The sequence below is a fragment of the Microplitis mediator genome, chromosome 1 (genome assembly GCF_029852145.1).
Source record: "Microplitis mediator isolate UGA2020A chromosome 1, iyMicMedi2.1, whole genome shotgun sequence".
Classification (NCBI taxonomy): Eukaryota; Metazoa; Arthropoda; class Insecta; order Hymenoptera; family Braconidae; genus Microplitis; species Microplitis mediator.
In genome coordinates, this window is record NC_079969.1 from 7,446,225 (window position 1) to 7,468,824 (window position 22,600).

Consider the following 22,600-nt stretch of genomic DNA (forward strand, 5'->3'; position numbering starts at 1 on the left):
AATACAATAGACAATGCACGGAGAAAAAAATATTGTTCTGAGAAGTATACTGTATAGTTACAGTAACTATACGAAAAAGTTATCTACTAGATTGTTACTGCAACGATCTACTGTATCGTTCTGACAACAATACGGTAGATAGCTCTGAGACCTATACCGTATCGTTCTGACAGCTAAACCGTATCGTTCTGAGCCCTATTTGACGTCACGTGCGTTGCAAATGATATGAGACGTTTAAAAATCTTTTTCATTAATAAATAAATGATAAATAAATAATTTTGAATAAAGAAAATAATTTATTTATCAAGCGTCTGCTAGCAACAATTATACCCTATACACAAAATAGACGCGAAAATGGCTGCTTAAATAGGTTAGGTGGTGCCGTGTGAGGTGACGACTACGGAAAGTCGTATAGGGCTCACAGCTATCTAATAAATAGTTACAGGAACGATACGGTATTGTTACCATAAGTATACATATTGTTGTGGTAACGATCTACGAGTTGCTATACTTTAGATCGTTCAAGGAGCTATATTTTTTTCTCCGTGTGATACTTGTCAAATAATACTTGAGTTTCGTATGATTGATAATGTTCATTAAAATAATATTAATTGATATAAGTAGTAATTAAGATTAATATTTGTTACAATTATGGTCATGTCATAATTTATATATTGAACGTATATACTATATAGCAGCGCTTAATATTTAAAGTGCTTTCACGCTATACAGCATGGGACTCAGTACCATTCTAGCGTGGATTTGATTACTATGCTACAAAATAATATATACCAGTAGCATGATAACTATGTAGTATTGTAAATATTACCAGAAGACTGGTAATCATTCCCATGCTACATAGTATCGATTCCCATGCTTTAAAAAATAGGACTGGTTACCATGTAGAATGGTAATTATTATAAGGATTCGCCTTAGGCATCATGACGCGCAGCGCGGGAATTTTAAACTTTCTACCCTTGTATGTAATGATTCAATATAAAATGAGCGATTACGAAGGTGGGCACTCTCTGATTTTCCAATATTTTTTCCAAATTTTATTGTTCCTATTTTTGAATTTTATAGATATAAATCTTTTATAGATCCTCCAAAAAAATAACCAATTAACTTGAAATTCTGAGAATGCCTGGGTCGTTAAATTGTTAATAAAACTTTGATTAAAAAAAAAATTCCACTTGTGAGTGTGACCTTAATAATTGTTTGTTCGTTCGATTTAAAATAATATCATCAAAAAGCAATAAAGCTTATTTTTTTAAGACGCAATAGTATATTTTTTTTATCCATGTGTTCTATTGATGCTTGTATGTTTGCCATCCATGTGTGGTATAGATGCACTATATAAGACAATGTTTAACAATATTTCTTGTACATTAATCAGTAAGTTTTATTTGTAAATCATCGCGATGGAGTTACAACTTGTCTCTATTCTTTTACTTGCAATAACAACTGGTAAGTAGTTTAATTATTTAAATGTCTTACATTAAAAAATAAAGTCCACTTAATTATTCAGCGATTATTTGCACTTCGAAAAAATCGCGAAAAACCGAAAAATTCCCATGAGAAACCCATAGCCCTGTAATAATCAAAAAGCGTTCGTAAAAAAGTACCTAATCAGAGATTTTGAACCTTTTCGAAACGAGGGTAAAATGTAGTAAAAATACGTTTTGAGAAATATGTTTCAAAAACGTTGTTTTTTTACTCAAAATTTGCTCTTATAATGTCCTAGATATAAACTTTTTTTTTTGTCATCAAAATTACAAAAGTTCAAAAAAAGTTCCATTGGAAGTTCTAATTTGTCTCAAATTTAGAAGTTCCACATGTTGAACTTTTTTGGAATAAATTTTTTTTACACGGGTTGCAGGAAAGTTTGTTTGCAATATTTATAACGTTATTTTGAAATGGGAGTGAAAAAAAACAGTCGTTCCAAATGAACCATATATATATATTAGGGTGCTCCTTTTGAAACGAACATTTTCTTTTTCATTTCTCATTGAAAATGTTGTTCTACATATTAAAGTAAAAACTCATTCCAATTTCGAGCTCTTAACATCAATTTTAAGAACTGGAACAACGTCATTAAAGTTTTTTTATGCTGAAGTCACGTAAATATAGATTTTTTTTCTTTCTGTTTTAATAAAACTCAACCTTATGTTAACATATCGCGTGCCAAAAGGTAAAAGGGCGCATTGCTACAGGTTAGTAGGGATCCATGCTAAAAGGGCGCATAAAATTTTTTTTTGCCATTAGTTGTAAAATTTTTTGAAACGCAAAGATCTGTAAAAAAAAATTTGGGCATCCTTAAGCTAAAAGGATCTCAAGACATACACCCTTTTATCTTTCAGAAAAGTAGTGCCTAAAGCTAAGAGGGCGCATACAAAAATTCGATACAAAATACTGAAGAATAGTTTCACAAGACAAGTTAGATGAAAAAAAAATAGTCTCCTACACTTTTTTTTTCTCAAAATTTATTAAAAACAAAATAATTAAAAAAAAAAAATGAAAATATCAAATTTTGAATTAAATAGAAATTTTCATAACGATTATAAAAAATAAAAATTTACTGATTTTTCTTTAATTATTGTTTTGGATTATGGATTCGCCGTAAATCAAAATAATTTGAAAAAAAAAAATACAAATATGAAGAAGGAGAGTATGGGAGTCGTACCTAAATGAACCGGTTACATATTTCTGCAAATTTTTTTTTTTTTTTCAATTTAGTATAAAAATTTAAAAATAATTTTATAAACTCTAATAACCAATTCCACAATAAAAAATATTAATACAGTCACGCTTATTTTGTGATTTTTCTAAACATATTTTTAATTTTTATATTAAAAGAATGCATAATCTAGAATACACTTTCTTGACTGCAGCATTTTTTTTTTCATTTTTAGACTTAGGCTAAGCTTTTTAATAAATTCCTTAGAAAAACAATTTCTAGGCCCTTTTAGCTTTAGGTCACAAAATTTTCAAATTCCTAAAGCTAAAAGGGTGCACAGTTAAAGACATACGCCCTTTTAGCTTTGCAGAGCTAAAAGGGCCCATACATTGGTATGCGCCCTTTTAACTTTTGGCACGCGATATCTTATTGGTTCAAAATTCTATTTGAAAAGAAATGTATACCCCTTGAAAAAGCCAAAATCTGCTTAGCGGAGCATTATTTAACTACAATCCGCGTGAAAGCCTTCGAAGTCTAATCTCTTATGATATTGGTGGTTTTTTGCTATTAACTTGTAAACGGTTGACTTTAGAGAAAAAAATGTAGGAAATTTAGTCTTCTACAAAAGAGTTTATTTCAATCGCATCTCTATTGTCAATTCGATTTCACCTTGTTTAAAATTCTACTTCAAATAAAAATAATAATAATAATGTTACAGCTGTAATTTCAACATCAACTTCTATACAGTCACCGGATCAATTCCACAATTCACAACAGCCATCAACTAATAATAGTAATAATATTAAAAATTTGGCACCTTATTTAGTTAGTATCAGATTAAATGATGTCCATATATGCAGCGGAATAATTATTACCGAGTGGGACATTTTAACATCCGGACAGTGTGTCTATTATCCTTATGCTTTACGCGGATCAACTTATCAGTTGGTTTCAATTCACCTTGGAAGTACAAACCGGTACAGAAATGGCTCAATATATTATGCTCAATCTATTAAAGTGTATAGTTCATTTTCAGCAAGACATGGTCAAGTGCCAAACTATGATATTGCAACAATTCGTCTTTCGGAACGTATTATTTTTGATGAGACTCGTGATCGAGCTTGTGTAGGTGAAAGAAACACTTTGAAATCAGCAATGATGGACAAGCAGGCGGTTGTCGCCGAGTGGATTGACAACAAAATCGAGACATTGAATAATTTACAGTTAACTAATTGGACTATTATTCCGGATGAAGAGTGTAATTATCATTATTCATCTATGGGTCAAGTGACAAATGGCGCTAAGATTTGTGCAGTCAATATGGATAGAGATGGTGACGTAAATATGTGTCCTGGTGATTTAGGGACTCCTCTGATGGTCGATGGTAAACTTTTTGGATATAAATTGTGGCGAAAGGGTTGTGATTCTCCCGAGTCACCGGTTGTTTTTCGATATATTATTCATAATCAATATTTAGATTGGATAAAAAGAAACATTCGCGGAACTTTATGCTAATTTAGCTACATACCCTAGTGGCATTGCTTAAGACTTACCTTGCAGAGTTACATATAAAAGTTTCTAAAAATGCTACTACGAATATTCCTGATTAAAAAAAACATTATTCAAGACAATTCAATTTTAATACTATATAGGTACATCGCAAAAAATCGGGAGTGAATGCGGATTTTAATTAAATCCGCATTCACTCCGATTCAGAGTTTTACCCTAACGGACCCAAATTACGGTAAATTACGGTAAACCCACCGTAAATTACGGTAATCCACCGTAAAATGCCGATTTACCGTAAATTACAGTGGATTTACCGTAAATTACGGTGGATTTACCGTAATTTACGGTAGGTTTACCGTAATTTACGGTAAATTTACTCGAATTTTACGGTATTCTACGGTAGATTTACGGTAAAATTACCGTAAATTTACGGTGAATCAGGTCTGCTAGGGTAACATTAAAATAAACTCCCCTTCGGAGTGAATGTACCTCCGAGGGGATTAAATAAATAATCATCCATTCCGCATTCACTCCGGATTTAATCCGCGATCACTCCGCAAATTTTTCACATTGTATACATTCATTATTGAGTAAATAATTTTCTTTAATCAGGGATAGCTGATAAAAGTATGTTTTTATAAGCAAGAAATTTTATTTAAAATTATGTATTAGTTTTTATGTTAAATGAATGATAATGTGACTAATAAATTTTTAAAATTAAATCATTTCTGTAGATTCTTTTATTTCTTTATCTTCTAAAAAATAAAAATTTTAAATTTTTTGTCAAGATTTGTAAGAGCTGCCGAGATTATATATTGTAACGAATGTGAAACTGATCTTTAAAATATTTGAATAGCTAGAAAACAAATGCCTTCTTCTCTTGTTTTATAAATGCGCGAAAAAAGTCAGTCTCATATTGACAACTAAACAGCAAATACTGTATCTCAATAAACTATATCTTTGATTGCCTTTTTTTTGCTGCTGTTAATTGTGGTGTTGTTATTTCTAATATAAGTGTGTTATTATTGTAGTGTATAAGTGATATTAATTTATAAGATACCAGTTACTACAATATATATATGTTCACGAGGACCAATGCAATAGTCAGATTTACTTTAGATTCCAGGGTGGCCACAAATCGGGAAAACTGGGGATGTTGGGAATTATCAGGGAATTTTATGCAAACGGGAAATATCATGGAAATGTCGGGGAATTTCAAAAAGTATCCGGGAATTTCATTGTGACAGTTAAAAATTTGAGAATTTTCAAGAGATTTTTAACAGGCTGTAATTTGAAAGAAATAGAAAATGGTCACACAATAAAAAAAAAAAAAAAAAGCCAAATTGTACACAGAGAAAATATCAGTAACTGCAACTACAAAAAAATAGAGAAATACGGAGACAAATATTTTTCTTAGTTACGATGACAAATCAGTTTTAGTTAATGTAACAATTAAATTTAATTACAGTAACTATTTTGTAGTTAATTCAACGATTTTATTGTTAATGTAACTGACTAAAAATAGTTATATTAAATTCAAAAAAGTCAATGAAAGAACTAAACCGTAATCGTTAAATCAACTGAGACTTTTTACTGAACATAACGAAATTTTTGAAGTTACTAAGACTATAAAACAATAATGAATATTAACATTATTTCATAATTACTTACACAAATAATATTTAGTTACACTACATTAAATATTTTAATTTACATATTTTTAACATCGAATAATCAGAAGTAGGCCATATTAATTTACTTTATTGACTTTTTTTTGCTTTCTCGTATGATTAAAACATCAAATTATTGACATTGCAAATGTAATCAAAACTTTGAATAACTTAATGATACGAATAAAATTTCTGAATGAGGGAAAAATGTCTAAAACTTTACTGGAAAACCGAAAAATATGAGAGAATTTTGAAATCATTTCTTTGTTGCCACGACGAATTCATGAAAATGGAAATTTGTATTCACATACACGGAAAAAAAGGTATTTCTTCTTCCGGTAAATTTTTGGCTACGATGAAGTCGATGACTTCGCACTAACGCGCATGCGTAATAATGACTCAATTGTAGGAAAATGGTGGGAGAAAAGCCCATTTTTTCGCTAACTTAACTATACTTACTAGAGGAAAACTGGATTGATAATACTTTGAATTCCAGGAAGGAAAATACTTTTTTTCAGTGTATGTTAAAGTTGCATAGAATAAGCATATGTGGGAATCCCATATTTGTAAGAGAGTAAGTGCAAAATACAAAAAGTAGAGTGGGATTAACCTAAGAAAAGGTTATCCGAGTTAAGGTCATAAAGATAACCATTAACAGGCGTAACAAATCGTACTGCTTCTTAGCAGTTTATTTTTGTTTTCACTGCCGGATATCAATGAATATTTTATTTAAAGGAAGTCAGATAGTCTGCAACAGATACTTAATGTGACTACATATAAAAAGAAAATTTTTCAGTGAAAATACATAATCATAAACTTTTTAATAGAAGCAACATAGAGATGTTAAAGTCAGTGATTGTGTTTGTTTTCTTCGCAATTTTAAGTGGTAATTTTATTATTATTTATTGTTATTGAGAAAATTGAAAGACGTTGGAATACCTGCTAATACTCTTTTAAAATTAATTAGTGAAAATTACTTACAGTCGGTGAATATTCCCTGATTTAATCAGTGATATACCTGTGACTATTTCTCTGTGAATTTTCAGTGATGATCCTGTTTATAAAATCTCATAGAATCCCTTAGAGTCTCATAAATTCGCAGAGAGATTTCATAAGAATGAATGAGTTCTATGAAAAGTGCTATAGTTAAGTATAGGCCTTATACATCCAACTATAAGAATCTATCGGATTTTTTAAGCAGAGGATTTTGAGTATTTTTCACTGATCATCAGTACTTTTCAATTTTAAGCCCCAGGTTTAAATCGCTCAAAAAACGAATCAGTGAAAAATACTAATCAGTAAATAGTTAACTGCACAAATAGTCCCAGGTATATATCACTGATTGAATCATCAATAATATACTTGCAACTATTTTGTACTAAAAATTCACTAATTGTTAGCATTTTCACTGAGCATCAGTACTTTTCACTGACTATCACTACTTTACAATTTTAAGCCCCAGGTTTATATCACTCAAGAAATAAATCAGAGAAAAATACTAATCAGTGAATAGTTAACTGCACAAATAGTCCCAAGTATATATCACTGATTGAGTCATCAGTAATATACTTGCAACTATTTCTTACTAACAATTTACTCATTGTTAGCATTTTTCACTGAGCATCAGTACTTTTCACTATCAGTACTTTTCAGTTTTAAGCCCCAGTATATCGCTCAAAAAATGAATCAGTGAATAGTTAACCGTACAAATAGTCCCAAGTATATATCACTGATTGAGTCACTGATCGAATCATCAGTAATATAGTTGCAACTATTTCTTACTAAAAATTTACTGATTGTTGGAATTTTTCACTGAGCATCAGTACTTTTCACTGACCATCAGTACTTATTTTCACTGATCGTCAGTACTTTTTACTGATTAACTTAAAACAAAAATGATTAAACTTAAGCTTAAAAAAATTTTTCGTGTCTCAATTTTCATTTCTACTCAATCAAAATTTAAATTTAACTACAACTAATTCAATTTTTACAGTTGTAATTCCAGCATCTTCAACTTCTATACAATACACTTTCGATACCCAACCACTATCTCTCCTGAACGATGATAATAATAATTACATAGCGCCTTATATGGTCAGTATAAAATTAAATGGCGTCCATATTTGCAGCGGAGTAATAATTACAAGCTGGGATATTCTAACATCAGCCCAATGTGTTTATTCATTTAAATCATTACCAAATAAATTATTTTCAATTCAAGCTGGTAGTAAAAATCGTTATAAAGATGGCTCGACATATTACGCTCAGTCAATAGACTTACACGATTCATTTAAACTTAATGACTGTACACTACCGGACGGTAATATTGCGAGAATTCGTCTTTCACATCCAATTACTTTTAATGACTACTGTAATCGGACTTGTATAGGGTTAAAAAATATTGAAAAATCAGCTGTGATTAATGAGGAGGCCATTGTTGGCGAGTGGATCGACAAAAAAATTGAGACTTTGAATAATTTGAAGTTAAGTAACTGGAGTATTATTTCAGATGAAGAGTGTAATAGTTATTATTCATTTATGGGTAATGTTACAAGTAATGCACGACTTTGTGGGGTTAATAATTACAAAGATGGCGACGTTAGTATCTGTCCTGGTGATTTAGGAAATCCTTTGATGATAAATGGCGAACTTGTTGGTATTAAATCTTGGAGAATGGGTTGTAATTTTCCCGAAGCGCCGGTTATTTTTCAAAATATTAGATTTTATTATGATTGGATTAAAGCTAAAAGTCATGGAGCTCTTTGCTAGTATCACATAATTACAATAATAGACATTTATTTAAAAATTTTTGTTCGAAAAATGAAAATTTTTGGAGTCGAAGCCTTTCATAATATGGCCGCCATTACAAATTTTTTTGCAGCATGCAAATGTAAGGGAGGTAAAATTGGCCCAGAAAATTTGTTAATACTTAGGGGCGTTGTTGATCTCGCAAAATTTTTGTGTAAATTTGAAATTTAAAGAAAATTGTAATCAAATTTTTCTGGACAGCCATTTTTAAATTTTTCTTTTCGAGAGTTCATCTAATTGGTTCTGTTTTTGTTTTTGAAATTAATTTGAAATTTATTTTTATACAACTCGACATGCGAACAGAAAATCAATTGGCGCCATCTGTTGGCGAAAATAAGAAGTAACTAAAAAGTGGAAAAATTAATTTTAAGAAAGAAAAAATATTGACGGGGTATTTAATATAATTATTTTTATTTTCAAAATGATATATTTTAACAAAAAAATTATTATTATTCTAATTATTAAATTTTTTAAATTGCCCGGCTGTCATTACAAATTTTTTTTCCCGCATGCAAATGTAAGGGGGGTAAAATTGGCCTACAAATTTTGTAAATACCCAGGGGCGATATGGACCTCGCAAAATTTTTTTTTGAAAATTCGGAATTTAAAAAAAATTGTAATTACATTTTTTTTGACAGCCATTTTAGAATTTTTTTTTTCGGGAGTTCATATTATCGGTTCTATTATTATTTTTTAAATTAATTTGAAAATTATTTCAAAACGACTCTACATGCGAACAGAAAATGAATTGGCGCCACCTGTTGGTAAAATTAAGAAATAATTCGAGAAATTAAAAAATTTGTTTGAAGAAAAAAAAATTTTGAAGGCGTATTTATTATAATCATTTTTATTTTCAAAATTATATATATTAACAAAAAAATTATTATTATTATTATTATTATTAATTATTATTTATTATTAATATTATTAATAAACACCACACTAATAAAAAAAATTACATTCGCAAAAAAAAGTAATTTATTAATAATAATTAAGTGAAGAAAAAATTTATTTAAAAGTTACATTTTATTTATTTTTGAACAAAACTAATTTATTACTTTAAATATAATTTATTTATTACTTATTCATTTTTAAGCTAATTGTCAATTTTAAACAATAAGTCAATAAATAAATTTTCAAAAATTGACATTTAAACTTTTTTAATATTTTGAAAATTTAAATGCGTTGAAATTTTCCAAACTGGAAAGAAAAATTTTTTTTAGTTTTTATTACTCATTAATTGTTATTGTTAATTATAATCAATAAAATTGTTTAATGTTATTATTATTTATTTTTTTTTAACATGTTCAATCATCAAGATTTTGTGATAATAAAAAATTAGCTGCGAGATTCTCATTTTTTTCACAAGCAAAATATGCTTGAAGTGCTAAATGTTCTGGGAAACCTAATGCTTTTAATCGGTCGACGGCTTCACGGTCTTGAGGAGAAATTGGTATGACTCCAGCTACTGCTGGATTGACGGCATCTGCACCGGCTCCGGTTCCTCCGGTACCACGTACAGCTTGATTTGATCCTGTCAATGGTGCTCCACCACCAGCTGCAGCTAGATAATTAAAATAAAATAAATAAATAATTAGTTACTGTGTTCCTCACTTTGAAGTTTTACTTAATGTTCATTGATTTTTGAGTACTTTGACACAGGTAGGGTTGATCAGAGTAAAATTCTATGTTGAATGAGTACCCACATCACTATGTTTAAATTTTCAAAAATTTTTTTTTATTTTTAAAAAAAAAAATAAAGTGCTCGGAGTATAGGGTTGTGGGTACTCATTTCAATGGAAATTTACTGTACTTTAAGATAGTAATGATAGAACAAAAATCTAGTAGATTAAAAAAAAATTTTTGATCTAAAAATGTTATTTTTGGATTTTTATAAATCGAGTAAATTTTTCAACTTTTTAATTTCAATTAATTTACTCTGTATAAAATTCCCTGTTGATTGAGTACCCACATCACAATATTTAATTTTTTCAAAATTTCAATTTCAAAATTTTGAAAAAAATCAACGTACTCAGAATATAGTCTTGTGGGTACTCATTTTACCGGAAATTTACCGCACATCAACATTTAGATATTCAATTTTCTCAAAATTAAAAAAATTTTTAAATATTTATACATTTGTATGAAACACGTAATTAAATTAACGAATATTCCTTCCCTGTCAGTCTCCTAGATTTTTTACTTAGAAAAAAAAATAATTACTTGGTTCATTGAGCATACGAATAAATGCATCCTGGTTTTGAGAGATTAATTGCAACAATGCAGGATTTGACTGTCCAATTTGTTGCAAGACAGCATTGAGCAACTGAGGATTTTGTTGTACAACACCACGCATCTGTTGGAACTGGGGCTGGGAGCGTAAAAATGCAAGAGGATCACCAGCTTCACCACCTCCTTGTTCAAGAATAGCATCTGCACCTTCTGGCGCATTATCATCCGGTAAATCGTCAAATAATTGTGCCGGTATTCCAGTTATTAAATATTCGACAGCACGATCTGGATTATTGAAGCTTGCACGTAGTGCTTGTTCAACACGTTCACGTTCATATCTATTAAAATATCATATATATTAGTACATATGTCTATAACAATATAGCTGCCGTTAAATAAAAAAATTTCATTTTTTGCAGGCAAAATGGGGCACCCTCTAAAAAAAGTGAAAAAAAAAAATTTGGAATTTTATGATGCTCAAAATATATCGATGTGGGTACTCAAACTTCATAGAATCATCTCTTGAATAAAAACGTACCATCAGTTTTTCCAAAAAAAAAATTTTTCGAAAACAGAAAAAAAAAAATTCAATTATTTTTACAAAAGTGATTTTGAAATGTTCTTAAAAAAAACTTTTTTTATAAAATTTTGGTGGTATCCCATTTTGCCCCTCCCATTCCTATATTTATTTTAAATACATACCCCATATCCATAATATTATTGACCATAGTATCATAAGCATCGCCAGTAAGTAATGCACTTTCGGGTTGATTTCTAGCAGCGGCTTCAGTTATCGCAGCAACAGCAGATGCTGCAGCAGCAGCTTGTTCAGTTGGCTGTTGGACTACTGGAGTTGGTCGGGTTACTGGTGATGGTTCTGACGCTGCTGCTGTTGAATCTCTATTTTAAAAAAAATAGAATCCATTTAATTATTAGTAATTAATTAAAGTATCATTATATTTCGTTTAAACCAAAATTAAATTTTTTTAATATCATTACGTTGACGTACGGTAAATTTCCGTTCCAACGAGTACCCACAACCCTATATTTCGCAAACTTGAATTTTTTGAAAAAAAATGAATTTTTGAAAAATTGAATATATTGATGTGGGTACTCGTTCAACAGGAAATTTCGACCTCGATACTAATTGACACATGAAAATTTTGAATGACTTAATTACCTGGATGTACGTTCTTTAGCTGCGGTAACTGATGCATCTTCTGTTGGGGTACTTGTACTTGTATTATCGGCTACTTTGGGCTTCGTTACCATAACAACAATAAACTTTTTCTCATCAATATTATATTGAGATAAGGGTTCATCGTCAACTAATATTTTACCTGTTCAATAAATCAGTAATTAATAATTTTTAGTTGAGAAATAAATTTAGGAGCAGATTTAATTTTTTTACAGTAATTCAACTCTCAAGTGCTAAATATTGGAGTTATGAAAAAATTAGTGAGGACTTTTTTTGTAGAAAACTTAATTCCCTACAAAATTATACTAAGTCATTTTTAACGTAACTCTAATAGTTCAGTCGGAAATTAAATTTTTATTCAAAAAAAATTATTAAGAATTTAAATTTCTTGGTTTATCGAGTGTTTGGATTTAAATTTAAAATTCTGAGTCAACTATTGAATTTACAGAAAAAATTGGTAAGAATCTTATTTGCAGGAAATTCAATTCCCTACAAAATTAGACTGAGTCATTTTTAATGTAACTCTAATAGTTTAGTCGGAAATTAAATTTTAAGATAAAAAAAATATTAAGAATTTTAATTTCTTGGCTTATCGAGTAATTGGATTTAAATTTAGAATTCTGAGTCAACTATTGAACTTACAGAAAAATTGGTAAGAACTTTTTTTGTAGGAAATTAAATTCCCTACAAAATTGTACTGAGTCATTTTTATCGTATCTGCAATAATTTGCTCAGAATTTCAAATTTAAAAACAACAATTTTTTTTTATAATTCATCAGCAAATTAAATAAAAATTTCTAAGTAAACTATTCATTTTACCCCAAAATAATTAGACCTACGTAAAAATGTACTAAGACCTTTTCTCTCCAGAATTTAATTATCTACAAAATTGTTCATATACATTTTTGTCATATATTTATTAGTTTACCCAGAATTTATATTTTTTTTGTACAAGACTCCAATTTTTTATTTTCCCTTTCAAAAAAGTCCCCGGAGCGCGCGCGTACTATGAATTTACATAAACAATTTATCACATATACTTATATATATATAATAAATTAATCACATCAATAGTAATTACACGTAATACTTATATATATTTACCAGCATAAATTAATTTTTGATGTAAAGCAGGAAATTTTTCTTGGACTTCAATTTTATCTTTTAACTCTTTTACCTAAAAAATAAAAATAATAAATTAATTAATGAAAATTATAATTAATTAATAAATAATAATTCATTACCGTTTTACTACTGTCTATTTCAATAGTAAAAGTTTGTTGCTGTAAATTTTTCAACGTGATAATCATTTTGGATTATTTTTAGGTTATAAAAGCACACACTACACAAATAATATTTTATTATATGTTAGAATACATATATATATTTATTAAAAATATATATTATATATAAAGCACTTAAATTATGCGAAATTATAATATTTTTTAATTTTATCACGAGTTTTTATTTAAATTTTCCTAATTTTCTTTTTTTTTTTATTGAAATTTGATATGAATTTTTTGTCCGATAAAATAAAGTATATATAATATATGTGGCTATGTATATGTATATATATGCAATGAGTCGGCACACAAAAAAAATCACAACCACTCGATTTGTCTCCTGCGCGTGTGTAAAAGAATTTATATTTTTTTGTCTAGTTACAATTTATAGTTTATATATATTTAATATGTGTATATATTTGTAAAATATATTAAAATGGATCAAGTATAAATACAGGGGATTAGAAATATATTTAATTAATTTTTTTGGTAGTTTTTATTTAAGTTTGTTTACTTATTTGTAAGATGGCGCGAGATTTGAAATTTGAATTGTTGGCGGGAAAATTTAAATTGTTATTTTATTTTTTTGGGTGCATTCAGAGATACTATAGCTCTAACTCTAGTCAAACATTGTCAGATAACGAGAGTTAGAACCCTTTTTTGAAATTTCAGAATAGGCCCTTTATTGAAATTTATAAAAGTTTGAGCCCTGCTCCGATTTTCAAATATTTCCACGAGCTGGTATCATTGTAATACATTTGCTTTGACAAAACTGAGGTAAGGTTGCTTGCAACACATGCAGTTATCCTGATTAGGGTGTTGACTATGTCCGTATGTCCATTTCCACCCCAAATTTAAATGTCGTAGACAGATGCACACACAGTAAAAAATATTGTGTTAAAATCAACACAATCTGTGTTAAAAACGGTCCACACAATATTTGTGTTATTTTTCAACACAAACTATTTGTGTTAAATTTCAACTCAAGATTTGTGTTAAAATTTTAACACAAAATTCGAATAATATGAGAAATAACTTCAACACTTTTTAAATTTTAATGGCGACACAAAAAAAATGTTAACTTTTACATTTTATTTTTGTACCATGAATTATTTTTAGGCTATTAAAAGTGTCAGCAATTATTATTTAACATTGAACAATTTTGTGAAAGTAAACATGATCCTAAAGTTAGCAGACAGTTGACAATTTTTGAATTTTTTTATCAACAAATCAATTACAAAAAAAAATGAAAATATGCGCATGTAGAAAAGCAAAAAACGCCCCAGATGCAATTTTTTAAATATTTTTTTTTTTTAACTATACGAATCATGAACTTTGTCAACTTAATTTTTTTATGCCCAATTGAAAATCAATAAAATCAATGTCACAAAAATAATCACTAACCAAGCAGAACTGATGCTTAATGGCGCTTCCCGCGTGAATAGAAGAAAGACATTTTTTTTAACACAATTCAACTGTCGCCTTAACATTTTTTTTGTGTTGATTTTATAGTAACACTTAATAAATGTTGATAATATCGATTTTTGTACAAGGCAACACTTTTAAAGTGTGAATAGTAGATCGATTAAAAATTTTAAAGACAGAGAATTGTGTTGATTTGACACAAAATAATCAACACAAAAAATTTAACACTGACCGTTTTTAACACAGATACACAATTTTTTTTACTGTGCAAAGTAAGGCGCCCGAAAAACTAATTTTATTCAAATATATTTAATAATTGTTGTTTTATATTAACAAATTACATTCGAATTCCAATATTTTGTTCATTATTAATGGTGCTAATAGTATCAAGATCTTTTATTGGTGAACTATACGTTTAAAATTAAAATCCTCTCAACTAACTTCATTAAATTCGTATTTTCATTTACGATGAGCATGAGTCAAAAACGTTTTTAACAATTTTTTTATTGACTTGCTTTACACTGTAATAAAAATTGTTTGAATTTTCAAAGATTGTATATAACGCAATAAACACATACATTTGTGCTTGAAATTTCATTACTAATTTCATATAGAATTTAAAATACACGTTTTTGAATTTTCAAATTACCACTTTGGATTTTCAAATACTTTTTTTTGAATTTTTAAATAAGTACTATGAAATTTCAAATAGAATTATTAAAATTCAATATATGTTTTAGAATTTTCAATGCTTTGAAAATTTTAAAATCAAGTATAAATTTTCAGTACGTTTATTAAAATTTATATTTTTTTTTTTAATTTTGAATACCAGCTTGATTATTAAATTACGTATATTAAATTTAAAGCTTTTTTTATTGAAAATACAATTCAAATATCTAGTTATGAAAATTCAATTCCTTTTGTATTGTAATTTTAAAATTATTTTTAACAGTGTATAACATATGATCACCTTCCAATTTTCACAAAGCGAAAAAGAAAAATATTTTCTCGGTGAAAAAACAGTACAAATTATTGATCCATAATTGGTCAACTCCTATACTAGTCTTAAAAAAAACGACCTTTCATTCATTCTTATTTATTTGAAAAGAATTAGTCAATCATCTGCTTGCTATTGACAATTCTATAAATCAGTTCAATTGTGGTTTTTTTTTTTTTCAAAAGTTAAAGTGATATCGATGAGAATTGAACGAAACAATACTTTTCAGAATAAATTTTCAGAGAATCACCAAACGAAAAAAATCGAGTTATCAGAGTGACATATTAATATATACATTTATAGCGTTGAAGTAACAGAAATGAATCACAAAATCATGAAAAGTAAATATTAATACTATTGTATTATATAACACTATAGTGTGTAAAGAATAAATGCGGATATATTTTATTTGTAACACTTTTACAACGTTCATATAGTTTTGTTTTGTTCCCGTTTTATAAAAACTAACCACATACGTTTATGTTTTAAATTTTAAGTGTTGATCAGTTTATTAGTTGTTTATTTGTAATTTAAGATCGGGTAAAGAATTTAGAAAAAAAAACCCATATATTTATTTTACAGAGTAATGTGTCGTTCGTTGGAACTTATAATGTCTAGCTTAACTCTTCTCAAACGAAAAACTTTTGCGAACGTGCGCCCTCCATCGGAATTCGTGGTTACTCCTCAACTCAGCTGCGTAGATAATTATTTAAAATTAATTTTACCTTTCAATGAATTACAATATGAATTAATATTTTTCATAAACTCACAATTATAAAAAATTTTACGTTTTTATAATATAAGATAAAGTCATCAAAATGTTAAAAAAAAATGTGATAAAGTGAAATAAACAATGACAGCATTTTTCAGTTGCCAGTTGTTAAAATAAAGCTAACATTCAAATGTAACAAAATATTCACCAAAAATAGTTAACAACTCAATGTTATCTTTTAAATAACGTAAAACAGTCAACATTTTTGGATAACAAACTGTCCGCATAAAAATGGTTACTTTTATTTATTCCCAAATAGTCATCATTTATTACGTCATTTTTTGATAACTAATTGCTAACATTTTTTATATTACGTTTTGTTTTTTGGTGTAACATTCAGGAATAGCAGAAAGTTGACTTAGAACGAGCAACTAAAAGCTAACAAAAAGCGAGCCTGCACAGTAAATGAGTATTCGTCAAAATTAACACATACCGTGTGTAAAACGAACGTTTTACACTTATTTATGTTACTTTAAAATGTTGTGTGTTAAAAAAAGTAACACACGTATAAGTTAAAAATAAAAATTTCCCAAGAATTCTTTTGTGATGGTCGACATTATTTTTAACATATTTTGGTGTTGATTTGAAAGTAACATATACAAAGTGTTACTTTCGAATAAAATGACATTTTTGTGTTTTAATAAATCAATCGATTGCAACAGTTCAAACAAGATAAAGACTGTGTATTTAATTGACATACAAAAGTGTTAAAAATTCAACACTCAGAATTTTAACACTCGTTTTTTTTACACTTTGACGATTGGTTTTTTACTGTGTAGCCACTTGGGTTGGGAGAAAACAACCCAAATAACAAACTTGCCTTTATGACATCTATAAGATATCAGTTTTTAGGCTGTTTTTCGAGGTATCAATAAGACACCAATATGTTGAGAAAACGATCAGAAATTTATTTCACCGAAAAAATATCTACTAAAAAGATTTGACACACGTGACGACAAGAAGTAAATTACAAAAAGTGTTGAAATAAGTCATCTAAACGACTTTTTAATTGACATAAGACAGGAAAAATAACGAAAATTTTCTCTGTCTCCGGAACCAACATTTGCATGTCGCATTTACACGAAAAAAGGTGACTGTGACAAAAAAAATTCATCTTATTTTTTTAAAAGACATCTTAAAGTTGTCTGCATGTTACTTGGGAAAATAAAATAGTCAAGTTCTTAATTTAAAAAGTTTCTTCTTTATTTACAATTGGACGCCATATTTATTACAAATTAATAATTACAATTAATTATTTTCTTTAAATAAAAAAAAAATTGCACAATTTTTGAAGAATAAAAAAAATAATTCATATTAATTGAGCGATGTAAATATTATTTTCAGTGGATGCAATTATATATGGCTCCATGTCTACTTGAATTATATCTAAACATATGATTGCTTTGTTATCTTCATTAATTATTAATTTTTTATAACTATTTTCATTGCACAAATTGAGAGATTGGAGATCTTTTGAATCTTTTATAAAAAATAAATAAATTATTCCTGAAAATTTATAAAAATATTATTTTTATTTTCTAATATAGAATTACTTAATTAATTTAATTATTACCTGTACTAAATCCGAGTATAAAAATATTATTGTACATTAAAATTGCTGATACAAATCCATCGATATGATTTTTTAAATCGTGCAAATACCATTCTATATAACCTGTCAATAAATAAGGCCCTGAAAAAATAATTTATTAATTAATTGAGAAAAAGATAAATTTTTAGAAGCTCTGATAAATTTTTGGGTTTGCGTTGATTACTAAATAAGCGATAAAAATTTAAATATATATAACTTTGATATTTCATGATTGCAAGGTAGTAATAGAAAATTATTATGAACTGATTAGTGTTCAAAATAAAATTTCCTTTAAAATGAGTACCCACATCAATATATTCAATTTTTGAAAAATTTGATTTCTAAAAATTTTTGAAAAATTTTGGTTCTCAAAATATAGGGTTGTGGGTATTCTTTTTTAATAAAATTTCACGTGTGTGAAGATTCTAAGGTCAGTTTTTCGAAAAAGTATTTTTTGTACCAAAAATTCAAAATTATGTATTATCGAATTTTTATTTCGAACGCCTAATTGATATTTAAAAAATTTAATGCGATAATTGGAATTGAGATTAAAATTTCCTTTGAAACAAGTACCCACATCGATATATTTCATTTTTCAAAAATTCGATTTTGAAAATTTGAACGGAATTTAAGTCTGCAAAATATAGAGTTGTGGGTACTCGTTTCAACAGAAATTTATCGTACATTCTTATGATATTACTTTTTTTTTTTTAAATCAAATTTTGAAAATATATCTAGCTACAAAAAAATTGTTACCTGCTATAGCAGATGCTGCGGTATTATACCAGCCAGCATGGATAAATTTAATCTTATCACAGTGATATTTCGTTGGAAATTTATCTGGTAATTTACAGTATTCTTTTTTATCATGAAAACATAATCTTGATCCATTAGATAACGGAACAATCAGAACAAAATTTTCTGTCCCACATTCATTTTCATATTTTATGAAATTAATTGCAGAAAACTGTAAAATTATTCATTAGTTTTTAATTGAAAATTCAAAAAAACTTGAATAATAAATTAAAAAAATTTTTTTTTACTATAATTCCATTGGAATTAATGGCAACAATTTTCTCGTTTCTGTCATTTGTATTTTTCATATGTATCTGACAAGTTTGTTCAATTATTATTTTATTATTATCATATTTGTACGATGTAATAAGACCATTGTACTCAGAAAAAAAATTATTTATTGTTCCAGTACTAAAACAAAAAAAAATAATTAATTGTTCTCAATAAATATTGTAAATAATTTATTCATTTTGTTACCAAATATTTTGACCAAGAAATTCATCACTTGAAATTTGAGTTTTTGTATCAAAATTCCAAAAAATTAATTTATTTATTAATCTTAATACAGCTATAGTTACTTCAGAATCTGTAACAATTTCAATTTCCGGTTAGAGAACTTTGATATAAAATTAAAAATTTTCTAGGTACATAGAAAATTACGCGCCCTTTAAAACGAGTACCCACATGACATATTTATTTTTAATCATTTAAAATATACACATATATTTTTATTCTTGTATTAAAAATATATAAGTATATGGTATAAATATTAAAATAAATATAGCTTGTGAGTATTCATTTCAAAGGGTACACAGTTCTCTATCTAAAAAGACAAAAAAAAAAACAATTTTTTAAAATTTTGAATTTTTTAAAAATTTTAAATTTTTTTAAATTTTATTTTTTCTTTTCTTTGTTATTTATGAGTAGGAAATTGCAAGCCTTTTGAAACGAGTACCAACAACCCATATTTATTTTCTATAATTTTAAACCCATATATATATCTCAAGATATTTAAATTAAAATATATGTAAATCTTTGATGATAATTAAAATAAGTAGGTCATGTTGGTATTCGTTTGAAAGCTCTTCCAATTTTCTACAAGTTTTGGACCTCGAAATTTTTTTTATCTATCACCACAAGCGGGGTAATATGGCACCAGTACAAATTTGTTTTTTTTTTCTTTACATTTTTATTAAAAAAAAAATTTATTAATTACCTGTATACCAAAATACAACATCAGATATATTTTCGTCGCATTTGATATTAAAAAATGGTTTATTCAAATCATTAAAGTCATAAAAATAAACTGTTTGTTGATTTGTTATCACGGCAATAAAATTATCTGTAATTTTATAAATACATTCGATTATTTATTAACAATTATGATAATTATTATTATTAATACTTACCCCAAACCGAGGTCTTGACAATTTTACCCTCAACAATTGGTAATTTTTCAATCACTTTAAATTTATCCAATCCGGATTCAATTATTTCTGAATACTTGACTCCCATTCGACAAATTCCCCGCCATATTTTTTGATCTCTTATATACAATTGATGCTCAAAGGAATATTTTGGAAACGTTTTTTTAATAAGTGACGTTTTATAAAACACGCGTAATTTTTTATTTGATATATTCTCCCATGTATATGATTTTACTAATATATTTTCTATAACTTCGTACCATAATTTACAGACTAAACGTAACTTAAACAAATTTTCTACTTCCGGTACTTCCGATAATATTTTTTCTAATATTTCCGTCGGTATATAGTTCATACTTTTTGTCGTTCGATTTTTTAAATCAATTTTTTATTCAAAAAATAAAATTTAATTGCGTAATTTTTAATGAATAAATTTAAAAGAAATTTATTAAAACTTTTCAATGATTATTATTTTTATGTGTTTTATATATAAAATTTGAATGAAGTGAAGGCTGGCTCGGGAAAAATAAAATGAGGTAAGATATAAACAATATGAAGTATGCTGGAGATCAAGGGGTTGTTACTTGAAGTTAGTGGGAAGATAATTGAATACGTGGAATATGGAAATTATTTTTAGAATTTCATTCGATTCCACGAAAGACGAAAAACTGAGAGAATAAAAAAAAATTTTATTATCATGAAATAGTGAAAGGGTTTCGAAATCAAGAGATAGATGGCTCTGTATGAAAATATATATTCAAATTTGAACCTTAACCCAAACAGCATTCAAGTCGGAATGACTACTTTACGACATCTTTTTGAAGGCATCCTCAAGAAGTCTTATAATGACTTCTTAAAGGTGTCATTTTTAAGAACTCTTAATTGAGGGTTCTTGAAGACTCCATAAATAAGACGTCAGTTTTGTGACGACTAAATGTATTTTTTTTTTAACTTCTTTATGAAGTCAAAATTAAGAGCTCCTGAAAGACGTCATGGTAATTTCATACTGAAGTCTTATTTGCGAAGTCAGAAAAAAGAACTCTTTGAGAACTCTTTTGAAAGACGTCTTACTGAATTCGCTAGGTGGCTCATTCGACATCTTGAGAAAGTCTTTAAGATGTTGATGAGACGTCCAAATCATGAATAGGAATTCATTCAAAACTAGTCAAGACGTCATTTTGCTATCTGGGAACATGTCTAATTTTGTGCTGTGAGCTACTGAGAGATGATTTAACGTTTCTGAAATTGCAAGAATTCGGATTTATCGTGCAATTCAATTTTTTCACCTGTAGCTTCAAATAAAATGTGTATTTTTATAAACTAATGCTTCGATACCTATATTTATTTCTCAGAGAAATTTTGGATAAGAAAAGCGCAAAGAAGAAAAACTATTGCTGAACTGTCAAGAAAATAAATAATAATGATATTGATAATTGTATTGGTTCACTACCCAGTCAATAAAAGATTTATTTTAGCCTAAGATATCGTATATTTGGATATCGCGTGCCAAAAGGTAAAAGGGCGCATACACAGAAAAAAAGAATTTTTTGGCGCAAGAAATATTTTGAATTATAAATTGAAGACAAAAATGTTTCTTGGCTCAAGAATTTTTTTCTCGCCTAAAAGATTTTTTTCTTGATCCGAGAAAATTTTTTCTTACCCCAAGAAAAGTTTTGTTTTCACTTTATAATACAAAAAATTTCTTGGGTCAAGTAAAAATTTTCTTAGAACAAGAAAAAATTTTTTGCGCCAAGAAATCCTTTTTTTCTGTGTACCCAGGCAGCATTCAAGTCGGAATGACTTCTTTACTTGGTCTTTTTGAAGGCATCTTCAAGAAGTCTTATAATGACTTCTTAAAGGTGCCATTTTTAAGAACTCTTGATTAAAAGTTCTTGAAAACTCCATAAATAAGACGTCGGTTTTTTGACGTCTAAATGTATTTTTTTTTTTAATTTCTTGATGAAGTCAAAATTAGCTTTTTAAGACGTCATGGTAAGTTCATACACACAAAAAAAAATTCTCGACTGAAGGTAAATATTCTTGATTCAAGAAAATTTTTTTGGAGACCTAATTTTTCTCAGATAAAGTAGAAATCTTCTCCAACCAAGACGAATTCTCTTGGCTCAAGAAAATCTTGACTTGATTCCCGAAAACGATTGTCTTCAAAAATATTTTCTTGACTCAAGATATCTGTTTTTTCTGTGTACTGGTCATAT

General features: G+C 27.7%; 4 protein-coding genes across 5 annotated transcripts; 2 read left to right on the forward strand and 2 right to left on the reverse strand.

Annotated features, from left to right (window-relative positions):
* The first annotated feature begins 1,399 nt into the window (after positions 1–1,399).
* On the forward strand, positions 1,400–4,323 carry LOC130676078 (trypsin-like). Its single transcript, XM_057482069.1, has 2 exons — positions 1,400–1,467; positions 3,396–4,323. Exons 1-2 carry the CDS (start codon positions 1,422–1,424, stop codon positions 4,190–4,192), a joined length of 843 nt encoding a protein of 280 aa, XP_057338052.1. The 5' UTR covers positions 1,400–1,421; the 3' UTR covers positions 4,193–4,323.
* Positions 4,324–6,536: 2,213 nt separating this feature from the next.
* Positions 6,537–9,618, forward strand: LOC130669945 (trypsin-3-like). 2 transcript variants are annotated; one of them, XM_057473111.1, is made up of 2 exons: positions 6,537–6,742; positions 7,850–9,618. In XM_057473111.1, exons 1-2 carry the CDS (start codon positions 6,697–6,699, stop codon positions 8,623–8,625), a joined length of 822 nt encoding a protein of 273 aa, XP_057329094.1. In that variant the 5' UTR covers positions 6,537–6,696; the 3' UTR covers positions 8,626–9,618. The 2 variants fall into 2 exon arrangements, with proteins under 2 accessions (XP_057329094.1, XP_057329103.1); XM_057473120.1 differs by lacking the exon at positions 6,537–6,742 and adding an exon at positions 6,829–7,001 and having other exon boundaries at positions 7,850–9,583.
* LOC130669936 (UV excision repair protein RAD23 homolog B) lies at positions 9,343–13,786 on the reverse strand. Its single transcript, XM_057473101.1, has 6 exons — positions 13,339–13,786; positions 13,199–13,271; positions 12,077–12,236; positions 11,599–11,796; positions 10,888–11,234; positions 9,343–10,228 (listed from the first exon to the last, which is right to left on the reverse strand). The coding sequence occupies exons 1-6, from the start codon at positions 13,402–13,404 to the stop codon at positions 9,972–9,974; spliced, it is 1,101 nt and encodes a 366-aa protein (XP_057329084.1). The 5' UTR covers positions 13,405–13,786; the 3' UTR covers positions 9,343–9,971.
* Positions 13,787–17,758: 3,972 nt separating this feature from the next.
* Positions 17,759–20,985, reverse strand: LOC130666435 (uncharacterized). Its single transcript, XM_057467430.1, has 7 exons — positions 20,367–20,985; positions 20,174–20,299; positions 19,435–19,543; positions 19,206–19,368; positions 18,919–19,129; positions 18,145–18,264; positions 17,759–18,077 (listed from the first exon to the last, which is right to left on the reverse strand). The coding sequence occupies exons 1-7, from the start codon at positions 20,737–20,739 to the stop codon at positions 17,881–17,883; spliced, it is 1,299 nt and encodes a 432-aa protein (XP_057323413.1). The 5' UTR covers positions 20,740–20,985; the 3' UTR covers positions 17,759–17,880.
* Positions 20,986–22,600: the final 1,615 nt, after the last annotated feature.